The 21982-nt window shown below is 38.9% G+C and overlaps 3 protein-coding genes across 5 annotated transcripts in view; 1 reads left to right on the forward strand and 2 right to left on the reverse strand.

Annotated features, from left to right (window-relative positions):
- The window catches only part of LOC123504157 (endochitinase A-like), a 20124-nt gene extending 16884 nt beyond the window's left edge, over positions 1–3240 (reverse strand). Inside the window, exon 1 of one of the 3 annotated variants that reach the window (XM_045254490.1) lies at positions 3040–3240. In XM_045254490.1, the coding sequence (XP_045110425.1) occupies positions 3040–3067 (28 nt within the window). In that variant the 5' untranslated portion in view covers positions 3068–3240. Of the gene's footprint in view, positions 1–711; positions 2038–2066; positions 2597–3039 lie in introns of those variants that run through there. The other 2 variants (XM_045254491.1, XM_045254492.1) reach the window with 2 other exon arrangements.
- Positions 3241–6984: 3744 nt separating this feature from the next.
- LOC123504156 lies at positions 6985–9567 on the reverse strand. The gene is made up of 3 exons (XM_045254489.1): positions 9027–9567; positions 8306–8568; positions 6985–7854 (listed from the first exon to the last, which is right to left on the reverse strand). The coding sequence occupies exons 1-3, from the start codon at positions 9301–9303 to the stop codon at positions 7243–7245; spliced, it is 1152 nt and encodes a 383-aa protein (XP_045110424.1). The 5' UTR covers positions 9304–9567; the 3' UTR covers positions 6985–7242.
- Positions 9568–10245: 678 nt separating this feature from the next.
- On the forward strand, positions 10246–21850 carry LOC123504159 (28S ribosomal protein S11, mitochondrial-like). Its single transcript, XM_045254494.1, has 5 exons — positions 10246–10799; positions 15032–15162; positions 15303–15403; positions 15520–15585; positions 21581–21850. Exons 1-5 carry the CDS (start codon positions 10531–10533, stop codon positions 21689–21691), a joined length of 678 nt encoding a protein of 225 aa, XP_045110429.1. The 5' UTR covers positions 10246–10530; the 3' UTR covers positions 21692–21850.
- Positions 21851–21982: the final 132 nt, after the last annotated feature.

The following is a 21982-nucleotide window of genomic DNA, read 5'->3' on the forward strand; positions in this document are numbered from 1 at the left end:
TACAATAAAAATAATGAAAGGAAACAAAGGGCAGAATAAACAAAAAACAATAACCTACAAAACTTGAAAAAAATTAGTAAATAAAAATTAACAGCAAATTTCAATCAAATAACAAATAAAAATATTCCCAGTGTTGTGTATATGCTAGGTATAGTAATATTAAGAGCCTGCCAGAACCACAACCGAGGAATCTGACTAGCTATATCCTTGTTGACCACAATATCTGTCAAGTAATACTACACTCAAGAACTCTGTGAAGTGAAAGTCACTGGGTTATAATTCTCTTCCTTTTCACCCTAGTAGAACCATACACATCACAGCAAGCAGGCCAACACACCACTGGCCAAGTGGGGCACGAGTCCAGAGTATTGCTTCACCAGTTCGCAGTAACCAAGGCTCGCTGCTGCTGCCTGTCGAGGTCATTAGACTTCACTTTGCGACATGGACTTCCGCTCAGGGTTAATCATTGACCTACCTTTTCTCTGTCGTACACTAAAGATCGCACATTAAGGGGCTATTTCAGAAGATTATTTTGATGATTTGTTAGTGAAATCCAAGGAATCGCTGTACGCTACATCTGAAAGAGTAATCAGTCTTTGGAGAGCTTCTTCCCATCTAGACATCAATGTTTTCTCCTTCAAAATATATCCAACACTGCACTTCGATGGTCTTTCCTAACAGCGAGAATACTTAAGGAGAGGTTATACTTACTCGGCAGGTGATGCAAAGTAATTTCCCCACAGAAATGAATCCACACAGGCAACAGATCAATACTGGATGGCCGTAGCTCCACCACTCCTCTTCCTTCTCACCCAGGCAAACGCTCGCTCAGCTGTTTGAATTGCCATATGTCGCTATTCTTATAAGATCTCGTACCACTTGCTTTCGTTCAGCTAATATATTCCATTTCACAAAATGGTAAGCTTCGTCAGTAAAGCTTTATGATAGCAAATGATGTCACATGCACACTCATATTAAAAAAGATGAGAATGATTTTTTAGTTTAAATCGGGTGACGGGATGCTTTATTCGTCAAATTACATGATCTGACAAATACACTAAAAAAAGAGAGAAGAAGGACACCCATCCTTTGTTGACACTTCTCAGCTGATCCTTGTCACGTGACCAAATATCAGTATGCCACGTATAGCCTTGTTTACTTTATGGAATATTTAAGATTTCCAGACTTAAAGCAAAACTGAGATAAGACAAGTATGTTGTATAAACTTAGACGCACAGTAAAGGTGACTGGAAGTTATGGTCTTTTGTTTTCTCCAAGGACTCTGTTCCAACATCCGAGTATGTGGCACCTGCGTGTACTTGTATATACTTGTGTGAGTTTGAGTCGTTGAGAGATGATGTCATTATGTATACGTGATTGTTGCCCTTTCCTGTTGTTATAATGTATATAGATGCCTCAAGCCTTAAAGTTCTGCCTGAAAAGTACCCCCACACAAGTAGATACGATAAAGATATGTCTCCGTGAATAGCGAGAGAAAATATATGTAAAGCTCTTTGGTGGCAACACTTAGACAACCAAACAAAGAAGACAGGATTTAAAATTTTCCCGTTCTTATTTTGTCTGCTGGTGCGTAGTACATACTAATAATAAACGTTCACAAACTTTATTGTAATTCAGACTTAAAATTTAGTTGCTCCCTAGGACCTGTTAGCATAAATGGTGTTTAATAGTATAGCTTTTTTTTTTTTTTTTTTTTTTTGTAGGTTCATGATGACATTTGCGGAGAAGTTTCCCTTGTTGTTGCCTCGGCGACATTTGTTATCATAGTTATTGCTAAGACTATTTATTGAAAGGCTAAGCCAAACATGTCACATCATGTAATTATCAGCGAAGCCATGATAATCAACAAAGTAAGCGTATAGCAACCCATGACGGGGACGGAAGGAGAGAGTAGCGTCCTTCCTGTTGACCGCGAGTAGATGACACGCCCTGACCGTGACTACATTTCACGAGAGTCGATCATGGCATGAACTGAGGAAGGCAGGTGTAAAGGGACACATCCTGAAATAAAACGCATCACGGCAAAATCACTCGGGCTAATTTACCAGAAGCCAGAAACTCCATCCAGCTACCACAGGCTTGGCACTCTCAGTTTACAGGACAGCAGACACGGTTCTTCCACACTCACTTCATCGTAGCATATACATACTTTGGTGACGCCCTCTGTCAACATAAGACTTTTCTCTCACAATCCATGTATAATTATGTAAGCGACGATACGCGTCACATCACCTCAGCAATAATGTAGATCATTGTCATATGAAGACAAAAAATGCTTGCTCTCCCCTCCACACTGTCCCTATTATCACAACTTGGGAAACCAACTGTCTGTTAAACACATTAGAGGCGGCAACACTGCAATTTGCTTCATAGTAGGCTATATTAGCACCACAATCTCTTGCGCTGTTGGTGCAAACTAAAGTTGACAATGTAGCCGAAGCTACCATGAATGACGGTAGCTTCTTTACAATCTCTGAGTGGCTGAATTAATGACAGCAACATATCCTTACTGAGCTTACAAATGGCACAACAAATTATAACCTAAGTTGTAGATAGTCGATATATTTTAGTATCAATGCGAGCATTTAATATAGTATATATGTAGCTTAGAGAGAGAGAGAGAGAGAGAGAGAGAGATTCTTGTTACACAATCTACACACTCGCGCATAGGTTCAAATGACATAAATCATAACTCATCTTAAACAATAACACATTAAATCCTGCCAGAAACCCACAGATGAATATCAATGAACGGGATGACGCAAAGACGCCCATTTTAGATCTATGTATTCTGAAAGCACATCCACACAAGCATACCCACGCCAAGGATTTCTAATTTAAAGGAATTCTGTAAGGACTTTTAAATTCAACAATCGTCATTTCAAGAAAATAAATTACTCAAATTATGATGAGATCATGTCGCCAAAATAAACCAGTGTACACAATATGTTTCTATCTATCATGCACTCATAATAAAAGTTTCTTGTGTGAGGACGCCGTCTGCACAAAGGATCTTACCTTGGAGTGAGCGGGCGTAGCTACCCATGTTGATTGACTTATTCCGAAGTGTACGGGTTTTGATAAAGGAACTTTAAGTTAGGAATTAGGTTTACTTGTATATGTGGGCTAAGGAAATTTAGTTCTTGAGTTCGTCTGCTTCACTTGTCAATGCCAACCTCTGAAACTTGTGTGTAGTTTAAGCCACCACCCGAGTCTACTACGCAGCTGATTTTGGCAGTTCTTACGCCACCAACTTCAAGTGGACAGATGCCTTGTACTTCTTCCTGAATAGTTTCAGTCATTAAATGTTCATTACCAAGCAGGTATTTTCTGTGGGTTAGACGAGTATTGCGATACCTTTTTATGAAACCAAACGTATTGCTGAAATACACCAGTCCCCAAAAATAGACATTGCAACATCAAACGGATTTTTATAAGAGCGAGTTTTCAGTTAGTCCTTTCTTCCTTTATCAACACCATATCCGCTCAGTACAAGGTAAACTCTCGCTTACGTGCTCCTGGGCGCAGGCTGGTTCGTGCTTCTCGAAATAACTATTATTGTTGTCAGTTATGAAGTAGTCCATTCCCCTTTACTTGTAAAATGGTTAAACTGTATGATGACCAAAACCACGGTCACTATAACAGGGGAGACGACATCTACATTGTGAATGAGAAAGCGTCACTGAGGGATGCTTGGAAGTTTTCAAATTTGTATGGTTGTAGGGGCAGAAGGTTCAGTAAATGTCAAATATATTTGTTGCAAGGACAAACTTTGTATGAAATTGTGATGGTGAATTGTTTTAGATTGTTAAGGTAAATTTGTAAGGTTGTAAGAATTATTAGTCGTATGAGGTGAGGGTTATTAGAGTTACGCAATGTAATGAGTACTACTACCGATAATATGAGTTATGTTAGGTATAGATATATGTACTGTAACGACAAAAGGTATGTGAACAGAGCAGTACAATAAATGTTGGCTGATTCTCAACATTTCCGTTATATGTACATGTATATGATTTGTGTGTACTTAAATGTACAACATATAAGTAGGTACATAAATTACTTAAGTGGGGTGGCATGAAGTAAATACAAAGACCACGAACAAGAACCTACGGACACATGTAGTCTGCTGACGATGGGCTAAAACTGACAACTCTTGTTTACTTAATATTGTCCCTCGTTCTCACCTGTAATCATTATCTATACACATCCTTCTGTAGAAAATTCCTAGTTTACCACCTGATTGATAAGCATACTCTACTAGACCAGATTCTGCTTATCACTTCATTCTTTTAAATCATACATGTACACATATATTTGTTCAACCCGAAATTATTGTACTAATAGTTATATAAAGATTCAGAGTATAGTAAAAGCAATGTCATACCCATAGTGCTAACAATAGCTTTTATATTCATATTCGATAACATTAGCTTTGCAATGCCCGCACAGTACAAAAATTATCAAAACCTGTAGTATTGAGTTGGGTGAGTATTATTATTTTTTTTTCATTAATAACAGTATATAACTATCATTACTTTGCGGATGAAAGATATAACCTTAGTACTATTTTTTTATAGCACCTGCTGGTAATACAAAAGGAGTCGCCGTCCTCATACTAACGAGTGACGAGAGCGATGTGCCGTGTGCCAATTGCTAGAAAGTGAATAGTAGACACTTTTCAAATAATATATACCCCTGCACTAGTCAAATGTGTGTACAGTTTCATAACTGGAACTAATCAGTCGAGGTGAAGGTGGTGGTGGTGGTGTTGCTGGAAGGGTCACGGAGAAGAAAAATAGAGAGGAGGAGATAATCATTTTGGTGGATATGGTGATAAGAGGGAGAGAGGAGGTTGAAGGTGAGAAGGGTGTGGAGAACGGGAGCGATGAGGAAGAGAGAGAATCGGAGTAGGTAATACGAGTAGCAGAACAGAACTAACAAAGAAGGTTTAATAGAGACAGGTGAACAGGATGAAGGGACGATCACTGTCGCTGAAAACGTAGTACGCACTGTTCTACTCGTATTTTTAAGGAACTACAAACCAGCAGAACAATATAGAATTTGTCCTCTTTTCCTTTTTTCTCTAAACGGATGTAAGAAAGATTACGACTAAGAAAATATAAATTGACAAGTTTCTGATTGCGTATATCTATTTATTTCCTTAGGTAGATCGTGAAAATTTGTTACATTCACTTGCACCACTAAAACTATAGGTATGTAGACTACTATTATCTTTCAATCGAGACAGTGTAGTATCAGTCACTGCCCGAATTCACAGAGATGCGATGAGATTGTCAGTCTGGCTCAGGATTTTTTTTTTTTTTTACATTATGAAGATTAACTGTTTATATGTGTTCTATTAGACTCATTAACTATTTTGCCGTTTTTTTTTTTTTTTTTTTGCGTAAAAAGCATCACAGTAAACGGGGGAAGGGGGGAAATACCCTAGCGATTAAACAAATAAACATTTTGAGGGAGAGTACACAGAGATGAGTTGTGCAAGGTTTTTGTAAAGGTTGACAACTCAAAATGTTAAACATTGTGAAAAAGACAAGAGTGAAAAAAAAAAAAGATACTAATGCACAAGGCGCTTCCAAATTCTTTCGGTCATTGACACCTTAAACTCCTATATCGGTCATCAACCTGAAAGGTCTAGACTTCTGCTATTAGGAAATTATTTGTTTCTTTCTCTAATAATGCAGTTCTACTACTACTGATGCTTGATTTAATTACATATATATATATATATATATATATATGATATAATATATATATGTATGTGTGTGTGTGTGTGTGTCTTAACTTTTAAAAGAATGGCATCCTGCCACTTGCAGGGCCGCTCGACTGGAAGCGTCTGAATGAATCGATTATCAACACCCCCTTGTGAACGAAGGCTAGCATGAGGACAGATGCTACGGGAGAGGACAACCACAGCCCGAGAGTTGAGAAGCCCAGGGCTCAACCGTGCGGCGAGGCACCGGGAACCCTTACATAGAAGCGAATGTGACACTAGCGAGCAGATCAGAGCAGGAGTGACCGATCAATGTTCGTGTGTCTACGAGACACCGCTTCCAACAATAATACTCACTCGCGGGGTATATATACTCAGGTTTTAACTAAACACATACGAGTTCAGTACTTGAATTTTTACCATTGTATCAAACTCTTGTATATTTCTTCTAAATTTTTATGACAGTTTATTTTTTTATTGCAGAATACTTTTATATCTTTACAAAAAATGCAAAATACTTTCTATGTAACTGAGAATTACTATAATATTTACTTAATATTGGTCATGCACGGGCGGTTATCTTCAAATGATTAATATTGATCAAAACTTTTAGTGATCTACGTTCGCGTACCTGATTTCCATACTTTTCTTCAGAATGGAACTTAAAGTACATCAGCAAATATATCAGTGATGTAATATTCATGTGAAAACAAAAAAAACATGGACCAGGATACGTTTTCTTTCGAAGTCTACCATGGAATTATTCACAGAAAACAAGATAACTATAGTTGTTGCTGCAGGCGTGCTAGTTCCTTCAGGATAAGCTAATCTATTTTTTCGAAGTGTATCATAGTATATATATATATATATATATATATATATATATATATATATATATATATATATATATATATATATATATTTTTTTTTTTTTTTTTTTTTTCACGAATATTTTAAGTTTTCTTGGTGTTAGTATAGCCTCGCATGTAATTATACTATATATACAACATGATGATGAACTAGATAAATATTATTTTTATTAAAAATTTCCAAGCCCGATGCTGGAGCCAACAGAACTTTTTCTCAGTTGAAGGCAGAGCGATCTGCGTGTCATTTTAATCTTTACATTATATATATATATATATATATATATATATATATATATATATATATATATATATATATATATATATATATATGGATTCACGTGTTTGAGTAATACAATCCCATACAAAGTGTTCATATATTTTAACCAATAAAACATTAATCAGTATGCTAATAATTTATAAACCTGAACATTTTTTACATATGATCCATTTTCCTGACATCTTTATATATATAACCATTTCATTTTACTGAATAAAGTTCTTAAATACAATACTGACGAATGGATCCCTTAAGATATACGTGAATTTACAACTAACTAAGGCAACATTCTTTGGGCACCGTCTGGGAACATGATTAAGTATTGGTATTTTCTCCTAGAATCAATGAGGACTCTTCCCAATACTTCGCATTGCTGCTTTAGTCTGTAATTCCTTCATGACAAACAGTTCTTGAGGTGTAGTATCTTGCTGTGCTGCTGCCCACACTAGTGCCTTGGAGAGAAGGCTCGCCGCCTCACTGGCGGAAGGGATTTCCTCTACCGGAGGAATATTAAAAGCAAAGTGCCCTTCCTCGAGGCGGACAACAGGCTGGAAGGTGGAGGTTTCGTTGTCAGTGAACAATTCTTCGTCGCCCTTATACTCCAAATACTCGCCTTCTTCTGCACTCTCGACTTCAGATTTTAGCAAAGATGAGGAGCCTTCAAATACTTGTTCCAATACATTACGGGCACGAACTTTGGTGGACAAGATATGGGAAGGACGGCCTCGTCGTCTACCTCTTGTGCCTTTCTCTCCAAAAATTGATCTTGGGACTGTGCGTTGCCAACTGCTCTCCTGACCCGGCTTGAAGGCCCGGATGTTGTAACGCCGTTTGAACCTTTCCAGCCATCCGGTGCTTGCACGGAATTCTGTGGTGCCTCGCAGTCGGAGATGTTCTTGGCGGGCGCGCGCCATTACCTCGGATCCAGATACCTCTCTTCCTCTACTGACCTCCTGTGTAAAGGGAAAACAAATAATAATAATAATTAAATAGAAATAAATAAACAACAATAATTATTACTATTATAAATAATATATATATATATATATATATATATATATATATATATATATATATATATATATATATATATATATATATATATATATATATATATATATAATTCAACGTCACAGAGTAAACACGCGATAGTTAATTCTAGATATAAGTAGGGCTGCTTCTGTGAGTTTCCCTTACGGAAAGATAATCCATTTCGTGACAAATGCTGTGCAATAGAATATGTGGGTTAGAAAATTATAGCATCCCGTTACGCAAAGCAATGAATAAAATACTGTCATCGTTTAAATAGCTTATTCCGGTTTTGTAAAAAAAAAAATAATAATAATAAAGCACGATATAGATATAAGTAAAAGTATAAAGTGTGTGTGTGTGTGTGTGTTTTACCTTCAGCAACCAATCCAAAATGGCTTCCTCGACATCAGCTTTGGCTCCGGACTCGAGCTTCCTCCTATTCCTGGCGACGAGTTCGCCATTGGCCTCTACATGTCTAAGAATTTCAACTTCATGTTTCTTAAGATCGGATACGGTTGAAGTGCCGATGCCATATTCAAGTGCCAACTGCTTCTGAGACTCTCCCTCGTGCATTCGCCGTATTAAGTCCGCTTTATCAGCAATGGACAGCACTGTTCGTCGCCTTTTGGTGAGCACTGTGGAACAAAAATTTAAAAAATGTTTGAACACTAGTCTTTCCAAAGGAACACAATTTCAATTTAAGAACTGAAGTAAAGAAATACATGTAACTATCTTAACTTATGTTGCGTGTCAAATTAAGCTATGGAATACCACGGTTTTCCAAGTGAAAGCGTGATTATGTTTGCATTTTTATTTTTAAGAAACTAATTAGTAGTATAGGAAAATAAGTGATAGGTGGTGGTGGTGGTGGTGGAAGTAGCAAGTGTTAGTAGTAGTAGTAGTAGTAGTAGTAGTAGTAGTAGTAGTAGTAGTAGTAGTAATAATAATAATAATAATAATAATAATAATAATAATAATAATAATGATAATAATGATAATAATAATAATAATAATAATGATAATAATAATAATAATAATAATGTCGCCTGCATGGTACGTAGAAGGAACATAGAATACAATGTAATTAAGTCACCTGGGGTTGGGGTTGGGGGCTCCAACAAGTGAGGAGGAATCGGTATCAGCTCCTCTTTGATAACGATGTTTTTCCTGGTTTCATTTCCCTCTGAATTATTCGTTTCATTATTCTTGCCTTCTGATGTAATAGTTGATTCCTGAATGTCATGAGACTCATTGCCGGTAGAGTCGAGTGGGAAATTAAGCGAATTTGTGTCTGCTGGGTGGTTGGAGGCCGAGCTAACCGGAGTTAGCTGGGATGACACGCTAGTAGCAATATTCATTGTGGTTTTCATGGGATTCCTGATACATTTTCAAAATAAACAGTGTGAGGGACAGATTTTCATGGCCACTAAGACACACTTTCTCATGTTAAGAGTTAATGCTGCTGTATTGTCCTCAAATTATGACTACGAAGTTCCATCACATCAGTATCATATGTATTCGGATACGGAAACTGCAAGCAAGAGAGCCGGTTTAACGTGTTCCCTCCTCACGTCAAAACAGGAGACTGTTCACTGGTCCGAGAGGAAGAGAGAGGAGCCGGACCCAAACCGGACGCGTTCACGTAATCCGATTACCATTCTCTCACTTATCCGGATTTTATTTTTTTTTATATTCCCGATGCTATCAGCGTTTTATACACGAATTAACATATAATTTATATATTCTAGTTATGAAACTTCATATACTTAGGGGATGGCTTGCGGAATCGTAACCGAATCGAATATCTGTCACAATGTTGCCATCAATATATCTTAAGATTGATCTATATTTACCATTTCCTTCATCGTTATGCACACCTATACTATATGTAAGAACTGGACAAATACTGAATAAAGTAGACTCATGAATTACATGTTATCCAAGTAATGGGTATATGCATTTTATTATTTTTCTTCTTATGCCCTCCAGTATTCAGGTACTTGTGGTAGTTATCTTCAATACAATGATGTGATCATGTATAGTCACTTTAGGGCAAAGAAATGATAAATAGCCTCATCAGGAGGTAAAAATATGGAATTCGCGTAGGTGGGGTCATTTGTAGAAATATGAGAAGTCATGTACCTCATATAGTTTGTCATGCATTTTACTAATGACCCAGCAAATATCTAGTCTATATGATCCCAATCTGCACTGAAATTAGGCATTTTAATTTGTTCGAAAGAAAGCGAACACAGTACAATCAATATGGCGACGTGGAGGCAAAATTGACAAAGTTCACTGTACCAAGTGGGATCCAACCCTTTGGTGGGTGGAGAGTGTGGCCATTCTTAAGAGGAGCAATCTGATTGGTCCCTGTGAAGAGGCTGGAGGCCCGCCGCTCTCCTATTGGCTGGCGAGAAGTCCATCACCCAACCAGCTTCTAGTTCTGATGGTGTAAAGGCAGGTGACTATAGGTTACGCCGACCACTGTGTTATATCTTGCCCTTCAGAATTCCTTCTCCCAGACTCGCCATTTCAAAGAAGAAAGTGCAGCGTATGTGGTGTATTTTGAAGCCGTGAGCAAGGTGCTGGTCACGATGCTGCGGGGCGCCGTAGCAAGGACCGTCTGCATGGCCCAGGCCTCCACCAGGACGTTCCCCCAGCGATTTTCGGCTGAAACAAGTCCCGGGCATGATATTGCGGCGAAATTGTGGGGAGGAAGGTGTTTGGAGGGCGTGAGGGGCCTGCATGTGGGCCTGGTCAGCTGCAAAGCGGAGGGACGCAAGGAAATGCTGGCCTCCATGCCCATGCGGGACGAGGGCACCGAGGGCGAAGGCCTCAGCGCCATAGACTCCAACATCAGAGGGTGAGTAAAGCCTTCAATAGGTCCTCCATTAAGTAACTCTCCTGACTTGGTAAGTGCGCCATTTTTCTGCCGGCTTTTGTCTCCCCGTCATCCTGTACCAGGTCACTTTATTGCCGTCCTTTGTCTCAGTAAGGATTTCAGTGTCCTAACATAGTGTGCATGATTGTAATCAGTGTATTAGTCCAAAACATTGCAGCTTCTTTGCGCTGGAATTCTCATGGGCGGCAATAAACTAAAATTTTATTCTCAGTAATGTCTGAGGCAGGGGCTTGAAGGAGGAGGAGGGAGAGATCAATGTTGGTGCCCTTTGTCTAGTGTATCATTCCCGGCAGGATATCATTGTCTTATCCTAGCCCCCCATAGTACAAGACTTCACAGGTAAGTATAGAGTTCGTTTTAAATCCAGCATATGATCTCAGAGAAGGGCTTGAGGTGGTGGAGAAAGATAAATCAATGATGGTGCCCGTAGCCTCGTAGAGCTTCCCGTGCAGGACGGCATAAGTGTATCTTAGCCCCCATAGTAGCGGCCTGATTAAAATAGTATTAGGATTGTAAAAATTAACAAATATTGGATGCGATGGAATTCTGGTGTTTTTTTTAGTTATAATGCTATTCCTGTAACGGAATAGTTTTGGTTCTCACAATCTTAGCCCCTGGTGATGGAATAAAGATATAATATATTATCGAGGGAGTGTCACTGTCAGTGTTACTTTGTCAAATCTGACCATATGGCATGGCAGGCGAGTGTGCCATTGTGATTTAGGTTCTAAGGGTGATTACAAGTGTTGCATTAGGTGCAAATTAATGTATCGTCTTAGTATAATGGAGTGATGTTTTTTTTACTGTAGGTGAAATTACATAGTAAGTAAAACCAGCTCAAGTTTAGTAAATTTGACGCATGTCACGGTAAGTATTATGCATGTTTTTGGAGCTTGGCAGCGTGAAGAACAGTTACATTGAGTTCTTGTAAGTATGCATATTATGTTCTTGTCATGTGATATGTATATATTGGATGGGATTTGCAACGTTTGTCATAATCATTTATTATTAGGTTAATTATGTTTTACCTCAACTATTAGGAAATTTTCTCAAAAAGTTTAAGATGTTGATAAGATTACGGAAAATTAAGATAAGGTGATTATAATAAAAATATTTATTGGGAGGTTAATTAGTTACTGTAGGAGTAATATATGAAGAAAAAAATTGGTTATAAACAGGTCTGTGTGGTCCAGACAGCATTTGCCTTTTGAGAATATATTTTCTTTTCCTAAGGAATGTGAATATGTTGGAAACTATAATGCTGAGATTGTTAGCTTTGTAAATGCTAGAGTATTTGCATCTTAAGGAATAAAGTTGACCAGTTTATCTGAAAGCTATCGCATAACAGCGGTTTTTGTCGTAGATTGTATTTTTTATTTAATTTGTTTTGTAGTGCTGGGTTTGATGAAAGTTTTAGCAAGTTTTTTTTTTTAAACATGGATAGACTTTTTGTAATTGTAGTGGAAGTCAATGTCATGAAGTTAAATGAATTGGCCTTTGCTTCTAAAACCAGAACCATTGCTCTTAATCAAATGTTTATTTCTCATTTGAAGTCTTCAAAAACTTCGAATTCATTGGAGATTGTTGCCTAAATCACTTATGATAATAATAATTGAAGTTGTCACTGTAATTGGCAATCACTTATTAGTATGAATGAGCTGAGGTTCATTGTGTGCACTAAGCAAAAGTCTTAGTGTTGCCTAAGAGTTGCCACCACATTGAGGGACTTCTGTTTTAGATTCATCTAATTATGTGTTGTGATTGGGCTAGGTTATATTGTAGTACTTGTATCAGATCATTGTAGCTTGTGCCAGAGTATCGATGCTTTGCTAGGTTGATTTAACATGTTGAAATTGGTATTCATGCAGTTAATGAGTACATAACTTCATAGTTCATGACTGCCAGATTTAGTCTGAATGTCATTCACAAGTGCCTGAGATTTTCTCAGTAGTACTTTAATTCCAAAACACAAGTGCCAGACATTCTAATAGTACATGAGTACCAGGTGTTGTTAGTGTAGTATACGAGTGCCAGGTGTTGTCCGAGTACACAAGTGCCAGATTCTAGTAGTACACGAGATACACGTGTTGTCATGTAGTGCATGAGTGTCAGGTGTTGTTTCCTTAGCCAAGTGCCAAGCTTTTTCGTGTTGTATATGAGTGCTAGGTATTATCTTAATAGTACACATGTGCCAGATATTGACCCATGTACACAAGTGCCAGGTATCGTCTCATAATACTGGAGTGCTAGGTTTTATCTTGAGCTCGGGTGCCAGGGCCCATATTCAGAAACACTTTCCTCTCTGACCACGACTGTTTTTAAGAGCCACAGAGATGATTAGCTAAGTTTTCAAGAGTGTTTCTCCTGTTAGTAATGTTGAAATCTTGCCAATCTGCCTCCAGAACCATAAAAAAATTTGTGGAAGTAAAGCAGAGAAGTGTTTGAGAATACGAACCCAGGTTTTGTATCATAGTTGACAAGTGCCAGGTTTTGTCTTGTAATAGTTCTCAGGTGCCAGGTTTTGTCTTGTAGTTCATGAACGCCAGATTTTGTCAAGTGCCAGGATCTGTCTCGTCATAGTTCGCGAATGCCAAGTTTCATAGTTATTAATTTTTCACCATGATTTCTGCAACCAGATTTAATTTAGAACAACCTGCTTACCAAATACTAGGATAAAAATGCAAGAATCCGCAATAGCTGGCAAAACCTTAGCCAAGCAATTTGTGCAGTTTGATTGCAGACTGGCAAGCTTATTTATTTACGTAGAGATCATGGAATGTATCATTTATGCATTAATTCTAAAATTAATGCCATTTAAGGGGGTTCTTGGTGCGAAACCAGTAACATTATCACGTGATAACACAAGCTGGCGGAGTTCTTGCAATACTAGGCAAGCGGCCCACCAACCAAGACTAAGCCTAGTCAAAACAAACCAGAACAAAACCATACAGCTTATACCTGTGCTTCATGCTTGAATTGCATTTGCACTTCCTCTTATGGAAGAAAATTAAGTAAAAGAAACTAGAGAAGAACAGATGCGTGATGGCAACTTTGGAGTCAGAGGTGGTTGCCATGAGCCCAAACTATCGACATGATATATATTTATTTTATCTTTCAAAATTGATGAAATATTTAATATTCCAATATGAAAAATTTAGGTACGTTCTTTTTAGTTTGAATAATAGGATTTTATGTAATTATTTTTTCATTGGGATAGCATACGGAGAACTGAAATGGATACGAAGCCATCCCAACTTTGCTCTGCTAATCCCGGGCAAGTTCCAGCTATTTGGAGCGGATGTTTCTCGATCTGCGTATCATAGGCCAGTGTGATAGCCCCTTTAGTGGCAAAGACTTTTCAACACAAGTTTCCCTAAAATAAAAATTTCCTGTGTTAATGGGCTCAGTTATTTAAATTGCTCATCATATTAGGTTACTGCTTACATCTTGTGATAGCAGGAATTTCAGTGCCACCTAATACTGAAGCTTTCACTGACATGTTGCTACAAGAAAATTGGAGAGGGGAAAAAAAAAAAATAATATATATATATATATATATATATATATATATATATATATATATATGATGCATTCAGTGTTTCTTTAATAGAAGTTCTTATCATCATTGACTTGTTCTGTGTTGGTATATGTGATGGTTTCCTTAGCAGCTTTAAAATTGCTGTAATTTTGTCATTCTCGTGATGCAAGAATGTCCATGTTCAACATCTCTTTGATGTGAAAGAAGCAAAAATTATGCATTTCAAAATAGGTGTATCTTTTTTTTTTATTTTCCGTATAGATATTTTTTTTCATGCAGTATAATTCATGACTTAAATTAGCTAGAGTATGCATATGCTTTGTTTCCAACCTTTGGTCATGTCGTCAATTAATGAACAAAACTATGGCATGTGTTGGGTCTGTCTTTTAACATCCATTGATATAGGAGCTGCAAAGTGATGTATCCTGTTGTCTAGAGCAGATGGGATATTAATCTTGCTTACTGTTACTATTCATCTGCATTTATTTGGTATTTTCTGAACAGGTTGTACACAATCTTGTAATATGTCTGGGTAGGAGACAATTAGTTTAAAAAAATCCCAAGTTAAAGCATGAGTTAAGAAATGCTGTTCGGACCACACAAGAAATTTTGTATTTCTGTAAAGTAAGTCTATCTCTTCTGCTTTTGATTATAGGAGTGACGGATCGTTTCCTGATGAGAATACTCCAGACTTGTTGTTTGATGGAGTACGATTTGCAGACCTCCCAATCATTCATGCAAAGTTTTCAAAAAATAACACCATTATGACACTAACTGATGCTAAAGGTAGGAAGAAAACTTATTGATATCTTGAAAGGAATGGGAAAAGTTTGAGAGAATAGAAAATGCTGAGAAGTGTGTATAGTAGCTCTGGTATAAAAAACTTTTTTACTGTCCACTAAAGTTGTTGTATTTCCTTGTTTCAGGTTCGGCTGAGTTGTTCAGGTCATGTGGCATTGAAGGATTCAAGAATACCAGGAAAGGAACCAATATTGCTGCTCAAGCCACAGCTATCAGCCTAGCAGTGGTAAGTTTTATTTGCTGAAGATGTATCTATAATGAATCATGATGAGGCATGTTGGAAAATTTGCCTTACAATAAATTTATATAGTATTATAATGTATACAATTCTTCCCTTACCAGAGAACACTCAACAAGGGTGTTCAGAACGTGAGGGTGATTGTGAAGGGACTTGGACCAGGCCGAATGGTGAGTGTTCTTTCATAGTATTTGACTCCATGTGGCTCAACCAATATCATGGCAAATTTTTCTGTGGCACCAGAATTGCAATGTTTCTGAATCTTGTCCTGAATATCTCTCTCTCTCTCTCTCTCTCTCTCTCTCTCTCTCTCTCTCTCTCTCTCTCTCTCTCTCTCTCAAAATTGTCAGTTAATGTAATGTGCTAAAGGACTAATTTGCCTTGTCTGTAGTGTCACTTGGAGTACAAGGATCTGCATTTCAGGTCTTACATTTTATTGAGCATCTCTCTCTCTCTCTCTCTCTCTCTCTCTCTCTCTCTCTCTCTCTCTCTCTCTCTCTCTCTCTCTCTCTCTCTCTCTCTCTCTCTCTCTCTCTCTCTCTCTCTCTCTCTCTACTACTACTACTACTGTTTCAGCATGGCTCAAAAAAAAAAATGTCCGTGTCAATGTCATCTGATTTCTTTCAGGTTTATATTATTGGTTACAAAAAATATCCAGGGTTTACTTTTCACACAATTACCCTATATTTTTATTGATTTTTTCTGCAAATATCACAGTTGCTTTACTCTCTTTTTTTAGTATTCTTAGAATAAACCATTAAGAATAGTAGGAATGTAAGATTATTGGGTTTGTGTATGATTGGTGTGTGATACAGTAAGCTTTATGATGTGCTATCTATCAAGATCATTCAAACATATACTACTGTATGCTGAAAACATTTTACTCCTTATTAAACAAGTGTAGGTTTGTTTTCACTGTAGTTTCAGGAAGTCTGTTTGATTATACATGGTACCCACCCTTTGATCCCACAGCAAAAGATTCCCTATATCACTTAATAAATTGGAATCGGTCTTGTTGCCCGTGATTTTCTCCCCCTTAGTTCTATAGGCAAATTTGCTAAACTCTTGGTCTTAAAGACATGCTCATAATTGGTCATTTACAGGATGTGCATCCATAAAATTTTGATAGTTACTTCCAGTGCTATCAGAGAAGTACCACAAAGATAATCATGGAAAAGTGCCTTCCCTTTGGTCCTGTGAAAAAGTGTTCCAACCCTTGGATTAGTTAAAAAAAAAAAAAAAAGTCCTGCTTATTTAAGGAAAGAATGCTTTTTCCTGTGCCCCTCCCCCCTCAGCCTTTTAGAATAATGGCGTGTTGCACCCACACTCTTAAATCTAGATGTGCTCCCCCTACCCTCCCCCCAATCCTTTTTGTATACTGGGGTGGCTCCCCCACTCCCTTAATTCTAGGTGTCTCTCCCCCATATTTTTTGGTGTAATGTATGTGTAGCTCCCCCACTTCCTTCTTAAATATAGGTGTGCCCCATTCTTTAGGAATAAAGGGTGTGTTGCTCCTCTGGCTCCCACCCCCCCTTTTACATCAAGGTGTGCACCCCCCTCCCCCATTTCTGCATTCATTGGGTGTGATTTAACTTGTGTTCTATTGGATGTCTGCCTCCTACGCCCCTACCCTCTGTTTATTGGAGGATGTCCTCCACCATCTTTGTCTTTTGGTTATGCATGTCCCCCCACCCACCCTCTCCCGTTGGTTTATTAATTATGCCACCCCCTTCCACCCTCCTTTGGTGTTATTTGTGGAGGGATTTTCCCTGCATCCCCCATCATTTCATATATTAGGTGTGGAACCCTCCTTCCACCCTTTAGTCTATTGGGTGTTCCCCCTATCTGTTCTCTTTGGGCAATTATTGGGTGTGCCCCCTCACCCCCTCAATCTCCCACAGCTTTCAGGGAAAGTGTACTTCCTCTTTTTTCCATATCAGTCATTCCATGGGTTAAGTTACAGTTTATTCATACACTGATTCTTCAGTCCATGGAAAGTGAACCAATATTTTGGGCTCTGAGAAAGTGGCCTGGAATTGGGTCAGTCAATTGTTGGTATGCTTTGAATAGTTTCAGCATGGAGCCCACATTCAATTTCCTAAGGTAGTGTGCCCACTCGTGGATCTTGAAACTTGTACCAATGCATAGTAAATTCTCCAGACTAGATTATAATCTTCCTACCGGATAAAGTGTACTTGTCCTTAGGTCTCAAGTTAATCCAGTGTTTTTTTGTTTCTTGGTTTTGATATTAATAATATGCTTGTAGAGCACAAGTCCCTATGGTGGAGGTGCTCCCTAATGTCCTAGCAAAGGAGCATACTTATCCTTTAAGGTTCACTCAGGGGAAGTTTGTTCATCCATAGATCCTATCTGGGGAAGTGTACATACTCAATTTAGCCCTGTGAGGAAAAGTACTCATTCTTAAAGTCCTCTCACGTAAAGGTTACTCAGCCTATGGACCCTCCCCTCCCCATCAGGGGAAGTGTGCTCACCTTCAGTACCCTTCAGGAGAGAGCAGCTACTTACGGTGCCAACATTAGAGTACCACTCTAGGTACTCTCAGAAGTTACTTTTCTTTGGGGCACCACAGAGAAATGTAACCACCAGTCCCCTTCAGGGGGAAGTGGTCATCCTTTGATCCCTCAGGGGAAGTTTAATGACTTGTTTCATAGGGGAAGCATGTTCAATGTTCACTCCCTCTGAGGAAGTGTATTATTTCATAGGTTCCTCGGGAAATTTGGAAATTTTTACCTAAGTCTCACAGAGAAGTGTGCTCACTTAGATTTCTTCAGGATAACTTAAGTATTTAAGTACTTTCAGGTGAATGTGCTAAACCATAGGTCATCACATGTGAAGTATGTTCACTCGTGTGAAGTGTATGTCCTCAGATTCCCACAGGTGAAGTGTATTCACCCATGGTCCCCACAAGTCAGTTGTATTCACCCATGGTCCCCTTAGGTGAAGTGTATTCACACGTCAGTTGTATTCACCCATGGTCCACACAAGTCAGTTGTATTCACCCATGGTCCCCACAAGTCAGTTGTATTCACCCATGGCCCCCACAAGTCAGTTGTATTCACCCATGGTCCCACAGGTGGTGTATTCACCCATGGTCCCACAGGTGAAGTGTATTCACCCATGGTCCACACAAGTCAGTTGTATTCACCCATGGTCCCACAGGTGAAGTGTTCACCCATGGTCCCCACAAGTCAGTTGTATTCACCCATGGTCCCACAGGTGAAGTGTGTTCACCCATGGTCCACACAAGTCAATTGTATTCACCCATGGTCTCAAATCAATTGTATTCACCCATGGTCCAAACACAGTGTATTCACCCATGGTCCCACAAGTCAACTGTATTCACCCATGGTCCTCACAGGTGAAGTGTATTCACCCATGGTTCCCACAAGTTGATAGTATTCACCTATGACCCCCACAGGTGAAGTGTATTCACCCATGGTCCTCATAAGTCAATTGTATTCACCCATAGGTCTCCCACTGGTGAATTGTACTCACCCATGGTTCCCATAGGTGAATTGTATTCACCCATGGTCCCTACAGGTGAAGTATTCACCTATGATCACAATTGGACCCATGGTCCTACAAGTTAAGTGTATTTGCCCATGGTCCCCACAGTTCAAGTATATTCACATATGGTCTTCACAGGTGAAGTGTTTTCACCCATGGTCCCCATAGGTGAAGTGTATTCACCCATGGTTTCCACAGGTCGTGTATTTATCCATGGTTATGATAAGTGAATTGTATTCAACCATGGTCCCCACAGATTAATTGTATTCACCCATGGTCCTCACAGGTGAAGTGTATTCACCCATGGTCTCCACAGGTGGTGTATTCACCCATGGTCTCCAGAGGTGGTGTATTCACCCATGGTCCCCACAGGTGGTGTATTCACCCATGGTCCCCACAGGTGGTGTATTCACCCATGGTCCCCACAGGTGGTGTATTCACCCATGGTCCCCACAGGTGGTGTATTCACCCATGGTCCCCACAGGTGGTGTATTCACCCACCACAGGTGGTGTATTCACCCATGGTCCCCACAGGTGGTGTATTCACCCATGGTGGTGGTGTATTCACCCATGGTCCCCACAGGTGGTGTATTCACCCATGGTCCCCACAGGTGGTGTATTCACCCATGGTCCCCACAGGTGGTGTATTCACCCATGGTCCCCACAGGTGGTGTATTCACCCATGGTCCTCACAGGTGAATTTATTCACCCATGTTTATGAAAGTTTAGTTTATTCACCCATGGTTATGAAAGGTGAATTGTATTCATCCATGACCGCACAAGTGAATTATATTCACCCATGGCCCTCAAGTATTCACCCATGGCTCCACAGGTGAAGTGCTCACTTTAAGGTCTCCACGTGGATTTGTATTTGCTTGTTGGTTCCCTACAAGGGAAATTGATTCCTCCATAGGTTCCCACAAGTGATGGATGAACCCATAGATTGCCAGAGGGGTGTATTTATACACAAGTACCCAAAGGTACTTGTGGATGTATTCTCCCATAGGTACCCATTGGTGGTGTATTCATCCATAGATACCCATACATAGGGGGGTGCATTCACCCCACAGGTTGTGTTCTTCCATAGGCCCCCCACAGGCGTTCACTCTCAGGTGAAGTCAGTTCAACAATAGGTCACATATGGTCACCTTTAGGTTAAGTCCCTTTGGAAAGACCCTCTACCTCCTAGAATCCCTTTGTGTACCCATCAAAGGAAACATCAAGTACAAAGTCATAATTGGTTTAATATATTCATCCCTTTAAGCTCTCTAGGGGGAAGTGAACCAACCCTTGGGTTTCTTCATGAGTTAAGTATCCTTTCAGGAATATATGCTACACCCCTAGGTGTAGTGTATACCTTAACAGGTATCACCAGGATGGATAATCCATCCATGAGTTTTACTAGGATTGTATCTACCCTTAGGTCTCTGTACAAGTAAGCTCTGCCACCACTTGTTGAAAGACCAAGTCTTGCGAAGGTATTTGCCACACATCCTTCCCTTTTGGTCTCTACCATTAATCAGAAAATTGTGTGTACCAGGCAGTTCAAAGTGACCATATGTACTGTATTTATACAGATAGTTGTATATGGGTAATCTTGGTAAACCCTAAAAGATAAACATTCCCGTGTCTACCGACTTTTCCCAATCAAAACGTTATTTATAATTATGCCTTCATACACAATTACTGGTAAATTTTAGTCTAACAAGATTTGGCACAATTATCAGCAGCAGATTTTTGTGTCAATTGAATAGTTACCGATTAGAATATTATTTTCACACTCGTCTCAATGTGTTAACGAAAACCATATTTCAATGCGTGTTAACGAAAACCTGTCTAGCATCCCTCGTTTTCTGCACTTTTTATTTTTCATTTAAAAATAGAATGCATCTATATTAATTTATTGAAGTTGATCACCTATGCCCGAAAAAAAAAACGGTATACTTACATGATTAAGTACTGGCCACTAATTTTCGCGTGAAGATGCTGACCAACCACTTATATTTCCAAATATAGATATAGGTGTACAATATTCATGCATTTACGATGCTTATTTCCTATTTGTAGTTCTATAAATTTGTGCTCAATTTCAGGTTATATTCCTGTTTCACCAGTGCATTACACTAGATATCGTATGAACGGTTATATGTCCAGCAGCACTCTCCGCATGTTCATGAAATGCCCCCCCCCCCCCCCAAGGCTTTGTGCGTTATTGTGGGCATCTTACCTTGCCTTGTGAAGGGACACATCCTACTGCCCACAAAGGGGCTTCTTTTGTGGCGACATCAATTACAAGAAAGAAGTTGCTTTTTCATGCTCGCTTACTAGTGTTTTTCGGTAGCCCAACTAAACATTTTAGTTTTCATTTTATTATCGGCATTTTCATTTATATTGGTTTTGTTTAGCAATTTGTTCATATTAGACAGTTCGTTTCACCCAACATCTCGTATATTATCTCAATTTCCTTAGTTATAGCTCTTGTCTTGGTAGTGTTCGTCTACATAATAACTTGTTTATTTAATTTAAATTTCAATTTTTTTTTATCTTCATTGTTTAGCTAATTCGAAAAAAAATTATTTAGCGACATTTCAGTTGTTAGTTTTATATACAACACCTTTTTTTCTTCTTTAATTTCAGTCAGCAGTGAAGGGTTTGACGATGGGCGGCCTGAACGTGGTGTCCATCACGGACTGCACGCCCATCATGACCACGAACTCGCCGAGACCGAGGAAAGCCAAGAAGCTGTAGTCCCGCCCATGCTAGGGTGTCTACATATGTAATCATCGCTCATCTTATAGCTGTACCGTGTGTGGAGGTAATCTAGGAGTGAATGTACTTGTCACTAATTTCTTAATGCTAATTTATTTTGTATTATTGTAAATACATCAATAAATAACTCAAATTTTATCCATCTTTTGTATATGTGACCCCCCAGTAGCATCACAACTTGGTAATGTGTAGAATGAAAGGTGTGAGCATCATGGGAATTTATCTAGGGAATTTTTTGGTGCTTGGTGTTTTGAAGAAGCGGTGTGGGCG

The sequence above is a fragment of the Portunus trituberculatus genome, chromosome 15 (assembly GCF_017591435.1).
Source record: "Portunus trituberculatus isolate SZX2019 chromosome 15, ASM1759143v1, whole genome shotgun sequence".
NCBI classification, from domain to species: domain Eukaryota; kingdom Metazoa; phylum Arthropoda; class Malacostraca; order Decapoda; family Portunidae; genus Portunus; species Portunus trituberculatus.